This window comes from Rhodamnia argentea, chromosome 6, assembly GCF_020921035.1.
Source record: "Rhodamnia argentea isolate NSW1041297 chromosome 6, ASM2092103v1, whole genome shotgun sequence".
Classification (NCBI taxonomy): Eukaryota; Viridiplantae; Streptophyta; class Magnoliopsida; order Myrtales; family Myrtaceae; genus Rhodamnia; species Rhodamnia argentea.
The window spans coordinates 21,837,108-21,842,760 of record NC_063155.1 but is presented as its reverse complement, the minus strand read 5'-3'; the positions used below and the strand labels follow the sequence as shown (position 1 = coordinate 21,842,760).

At 40.4% G+C, this 5,653-nt stretch overlaps 1 protein-coding gene across 3 annotated transcripts; it reads left to right on the top strand.

Moving 5' to 3' along the window:
* Nucleotides 1-1,856: 1,856 nt before the first annotated feature.
* LOC115734124 lies at nt 1,857-4,188 on the top strand. Of its 3 annotated transcripts, none has more exons than XM_030664711.2 (5): nt 1,857-2,038; nt 2,156-2,412; nt 2,772-2,983; nt 3,057-3,318; nt 3,538-4,188. In XM_030664711.2, the coding sequence occupies exons 2-5, from the start codon at nt 2,164-2,166 to the stop codon at nt 3,868-3,870; spliced, it is 1,056 nt and encodes a 351-aa protein (XP_030520571.2). In that variant the 5' UTR covers nt 1,857-2,038; nt 2,156-2,163; the 3' UTR covers nt 3,871-4,188. The 3 variants fall into 3 exon arrangements, with proteins under 3 accessions (XP_030520571.2, XP_048137379.1, XP_048137378.1); XM_048281422.1 differs by having other exon boundaries at nt 2,148-2,412; nt 2,778-2,983; XM_048281421.1 differs by having other exon boundaries at nt 2,148-2,412.
* The last annotated feature ends 1,465 nt before the right edge of the window (nt 4,189-5,653 follow it).

Here is a 5,653-nt window from a genome sequence, read left to right as displayed (position 1 = left end):
TTAGAAAATTGTGGAGAAAGACAAAAATAACTAATGTGAACACTTAGCAAGTTTTCATTCTTAAGTTTTGGATGAATTAAGATTGAGATTTGATTTTCTAGAATCAAAAACGTATAGCAATGCGGGGCAATGCATTGTATTTTCCTTGCGTAAACGAGAGTGTCACTCGTATCGGTTGTCCGTTCGCTCAAAAGAGTTGGATGAAACCTCACAAAGAAAATGACTCATGATGATTCTTGATATTTATTTTTATATTTTGATATGCAATATGTTATATAAGAGAATCACTATGAATTAATATTCTGTTAATTCGAAATGTAGGATGAAATTTCACAGAGTAACTACGCAATTATTTAGCTTAAATGACAAAAATTGAGAAGATCAATTATTTTTGAAAATAGAAATTATGTGCATTTACCAAACGCGTTTCTGCTTTCAGAAACAAAAATTTTATTCAATTACCAAACACATTCTGATTTTCTAAAATCCATCTAAGGAACAGGATCAGAAAAAGTAATTTTAGTCGGAGTTATTTTTTCGAATAAGAATGGTTACAATATGAACACAAGTACACCATTCACATCGAAGCGAAGCAAGTGGAAGTCCTGCAAGATTCCAGCAATAGTGCCTTTTTGGGTTTCTGAGGGGACTGAGTCGTCCTCACCGTTTTGCCCTTCTCCAGATTTGTCGCTCCTCTTTGCACGACGAAGAGGAGTAGCTAGACCTACTAGTCATAGAAAGAGAGAGGCGGAGAGAGAGAGAGAGAGAGAGAGTCCAAAAGCACCAGCTTCTGCTGATGGTTTCTCTTCAGAAACTACTGTAATGTCACATTAAACTTCATTTGTTTTTCCTTAGGTAGCTTGATGAATCGGATGGACGTGGCGGCGGCGGAAATTCCAGCAAGTCGGCTGCTTGAGCACTTTTCTCCAAATGATGGAAAAACCACTTCAGCAGCATAAGCCAAAGCGTGCTTCTAAAGGCGCGCATGGTAACACTTTCATTTCAGAAATAAACTTTTGATTAAAAGTTTATTTTTGTACTTCTACTTAGAAGTAAAAGTTGATTTTTACACTTTTGCTCATGAAGTTGATTTCTAATTAGAGAAATTCGTTTGTTAACGGTTAAAATATCTTTCTTCTTGAACATTATTAACATAAAATCTTCTACGATGAATTATTGTCGGTGGCTGAAAATTTTTGACTTCATTTTCAAATTTTTTAAAATTTCTTTAAAAATTAATTTTTATTATTAAAAAATATTTTTTACTTTTTAAAAATAAAAAAATATTATTTATTTTTTATTCCGGCGGCCGAAGATGGCAACTCGGTGGCGATGGCGGTGAGAGGTAGCTCTCGGCGAGGGCCTCCTATGAGCGGTGGAAGCAATGGCCGGTGGAGGTCGGAGGTGTGCAATAGTCGGCGGTGGTTGGCGGTGGTTGATGATAGAGGCGGGAGGTGGTCGGCGGTGGCCGGCGAAGGTTAGAGGAGGTTGTGGGTGACGGTGGTTGGCGGTGGTAGTCGGTGGTGGTTGGCGGAGGTTGATGGAGGTCGGCGACGTTGGAAGGCATGGTTGGGCAAGAGAGGCATAATTAAAGGAAGATGAATGGATAATGAAAAGAGGGTGAGGCGAAAAGTACTTTTTTAGTTGATAAGTAATTTTTTTTAACTTATCAAATTAGGAAAAAAACAATTTCAGAAGTGAAAATTAACTTCGAAAGTAGAAATTTCTTTTAGAAATACAAATTTTTACCCAACAAATTTCTATTTCAGAAGTTGTATTACTAAATGGATTTCTGCTCCAGAAATACTTCTGAAGCAGAAATCTATTTCTAGAAGTGTTATAATGCGCATCCTAAATATCCACTCAGAAACGACTTTATGAGGCAACTCATTCAGACGCGATCTAGTCAAATTCTTCAGGCTGCCTGCCTCGGATCAACAATGGCTCAAATAATGCATCTCTCATAGAAGAAGTCAATCTGGACTTCCGAATACCCCCGAAAGACTGGAACTTTACTTACCATCTGTAGTTGCTTCAGGTAAGATGGATTCTTGCCTTTTCTTTCTTCTCCTCCTCCTCCTCCTCCTCCTCCTTCCTTCCTCTGAGGTGCTTCTCTCTCTTGGGTTGTAGCTAACTCTTTCTTGTAGACCACTAGTTTCAGGAATGATTATGAGAGCGGTGGCGGTTTTGCTGATGGGTCTGATGGTGCTTTACAAGGCCGCGCAGCTTCCTCCTCCCCGGGATGCTGTACTCCCTGCAGAAACTGTGACTACCTGTACAAGAATCAGGCTCCGCGACGGAAGGTATCTGGCTTACAGGGAGAGAGGCGTCGCTAGAGAAAGGTCGAACTACAAGGTCATTGTAGTGCACGGCTTTGGGAGCTCCAAGGAGATGAGTTTTCAGGCACCCCAAGTACGAGCACGAATCCCCCTTGCATTGCATCTGATGTGATTAGACTGTAGGAGAGATAATGTTGAATGTCGCCGAAACAGAGAGCGTAACAAGGAACAAAAGTACACATAGAAGCACATCTAGAACCACTCTCCGTAACTTCTTCCCAAATATTTAGCGTATACGAGAATGCAATAACCTGATGATGAGTTCGTCTGTGCCATGATATTGTTAAACTTTGTTATCTTTGCAATGGAATGTACAGCCCAGTTAATGGTAACACTATTTTTCGGCCCGAAAAAATCATAGTAAGACTACGCAAACAAGAAAGCCATCAGGTTTATCCTAGAACAGAGGATATTCAAGTTTTAAGCTTGCAGGAACAGATAGAGAAGTTGGGTATATACTTTCTGCAATTTGATCGAGCTGGCTACGGAGACAGTGATCCTAACTTGAAGCGCTCGACAAAGAGTGAAGCTTACGACATTGAGGAACTTGCAGATCAATTAAAACTGGGGCCCAAGTTTTATGTGATCGGGGTTTCGATGGGATCCTACCCTGCCTGGAGTTGCCTAAAGCACATACCACATAGGCAAGTGTTATAACTTTCAAATCACTTGCAGCCCCCTCCTGGAAACAAACTCTTACAGTGCACGGTGGTGCAGACTTAAAGGCATGGCTTTAGTAGTTCCAGTCATCAACTATTCCTGGAAATCTCTTCCTGAGAATTTGACTAGGCTGGACTACAGGAGAAAGCTCATTCAGTGGACCCTCTGGCTAGCGAATTACGCCCCCGAATTGCTCTACTGGTGGGTGACCCGAGAATGGCTCCCTTCAACTACTTTCTTGGAGAAGAACCCGACTTTTTTTAATGATCGAGATGTCGATGTCCTCAAGAAGACGCCTGGATTCCCAATGCTCACCAAGGTACTTTGTCTTTCCAATGTGCATGTGAAGGTTTGCCTGAATGGCCCATGTTCTGTCTATTCGCGCACGCAAGGATGAATTCTATCAGCTAAGAGCAGAGTTTAAGAAAAAAAAGGGTGGCGTCCTTTGAGTCCATGGCCAATCCTTGCTGTGGCTGTTGTGATCATCTCTTCCCATTCTCAAGGTTTCTTTCTGACCAGAGAAGGCCGTTGTGAACAGGATAAACTACGGAGAAGGCAGGTGTTCGACACGCTCCTAAATGACTTTATGGTCAGTTTTGGCAACTGGGAATTTGATCCGCTGGATTTAAGCAATCCGTTCCCACGGAATGAAAGCTTTGTTCATATCTGGCAAGGCTATGAAGACAAGGTAGTGCCTTTTCGACTTCAGCGGTATGTTGCGGGAAAGCTACCCTGGATCAGGTATCACGAAATTCCCGATGGCGGACATCTGATTGTGCATTACAAGGGGGTATGCGAGGCGATTCTCTGGGCTCTTCTGAACAGAGAACACCTTCTGGACAAACCGGCAACGGCCATGGCTGTACACTAATTGCAACTCGCGTAGCTTCTGCAGCTCTTGTAGTCAATGATAATGTGCAAGTGTACTGATCTCACCCTGATACTTTTACCACTGGAAAATTTTGGGGGCCCTTGAATGAATTCTTCTTCTCTCCATCTGTTAGGCTCAAGGGGGAAGTGATTCCTCACTAGGCCACTCGGCTACCGAATCTTACCTACATTTCAGGAAATCTACAATCAGTTCTGACTGAAATATTAACTATTGTTGCCCTTTCGGATTTGATGTATGAACGGAATTGCGGTACTCCAGCAAAGCAATGGCATCGAAACAACTCCCACAGATTGATAATTCGGCTGATCAACTCCCAACATTTTTCCACCAAGAAATAGGTAAGCACAAAAATGTGGCATTGATATCAGGAAAACTATATCTAGAGCTCATGCATAACATGATTAGGACATATCAGGAGAATAAAGCCTGAAAACTTTGCACTTTCACCTTATCTAGGAATAACTTTCTAAGTTTTCTAGGTTGGGGGGAGAAAAAAAAGAAAAGGAGCAGTCCACAGTTCAGCTGGGCCTTTCAACAGACAAGTTCAAGCTCACACGAAGCTCTGGACTTTGAAAACTTAACAGCACTGCCTAAAAAACGCCAAAAGACATGTACTTTAAGCTGGTTGCACACCCAACTGAACAAATATCTGAAGCAGTAACGAGAGCAACCAAAGAAAGGGAAAAAAATTCGCAAAAGCATCGACATCAGACGAGCGAAGTTTCCTCTTCAGCAAGTACCAATTCACTTATGACCCAAAAAAAAAAAAAAAAAAAAAGGTAAGAACTCCAAACTAGGCGAGGTCGCTGTCGCCCAGCCACGGAGAGACTTGACCTCGTCCAGCGACGGCCAGGCCCCGCTGACCTTGGCAAGGCCTCACTTGCTGTCGGCGGGGTCGCTGGCCACTACACAGGGGCGGCGCGAGGGCTGCACAAGCCCTCACCTCTCAAACCTACCCTTTTCTTTTGCCTTTTTTTTTAGTTCATTTTTTTATTTTATTAACTTTTATTTTTTTAGGATTAATATCACAAAAGTTCAAAACCGGTACACACATATGATAAATTTATTCAAAACTATTTTTTAATCATAAAAATTTTAAAATGATACATCTGTGATAAATTTATCCAAAACTATTTTTTTGACCACCAAAATCCCCACACTGGTACACATGTGATAAATTTACCCTAAACCGATACACTTGTGATAAATTTACACTGTTAGTTTTTCGTTAAATTATACCATCAAATTGTCGAGTTGGATGACGCGTAACAGTTGACGGGTGTACTAATTTGTGATTTTTACTTTCTGTTTGTTTACGATATATTAGTTTGGGGTTTTTCATGATGTTAACGCGAATTTAACGAAAACTAAAGGCTAAGTTTATCACATGTATACTAGTTTGAGATTTTTTGTGGTCAAAAAATTTAGTTTAGGGTAAATTTGTCACAATTGTACCAATTTGAGGGTTTTGGTGGCCAAAAAAAATAGTTTGGGATAAGTTTCTCACATGTATACTTGTTTAGGATTTTTTGTGTTAAAAAAAATGGTTTTGGGCATTTTTCATAAGTGTACTAGTTTGAAATTTTTGTAACATTAACCCTATTTTCTTATTACTGAATGGGATCCTTTGATGAGCCAATTAGGATTAAGTTATTAATAAAAAAAAATACCACATAAGATTTCCGGTAGAGATAATTATTTTTCAAAAAATTTGGTCCTTAATTTAAAAAAAAATAGCATCAAAGTGAGCGTCGTACACAAA

Excerpts from the sequence above, each read along its gene's own strand:
- LOC115734124 (XM_030664711.2), top strand. The coding sequence starts at position 2,164 with ATGATTATGAGAGCGGTGGCGGTTTTGCTGATGGGTCTGATGGTGCTT. Across the intron at positions 2,413-2,771 it reads TGAGTTTTCAGGCACCCCAA|GAACAGATAGAGAAGTTGGG; the intron begins GTACGAGCACGA and ends TTAAGCTTGCAG. Across the intron at positions 3,319-3,537 it reads GATTCCCAATGCTCACCAAG|GATAAACTACGGAGAAGGCA; the intron begins GTACTTTGTCTT and ends CGTTGTGAACAG.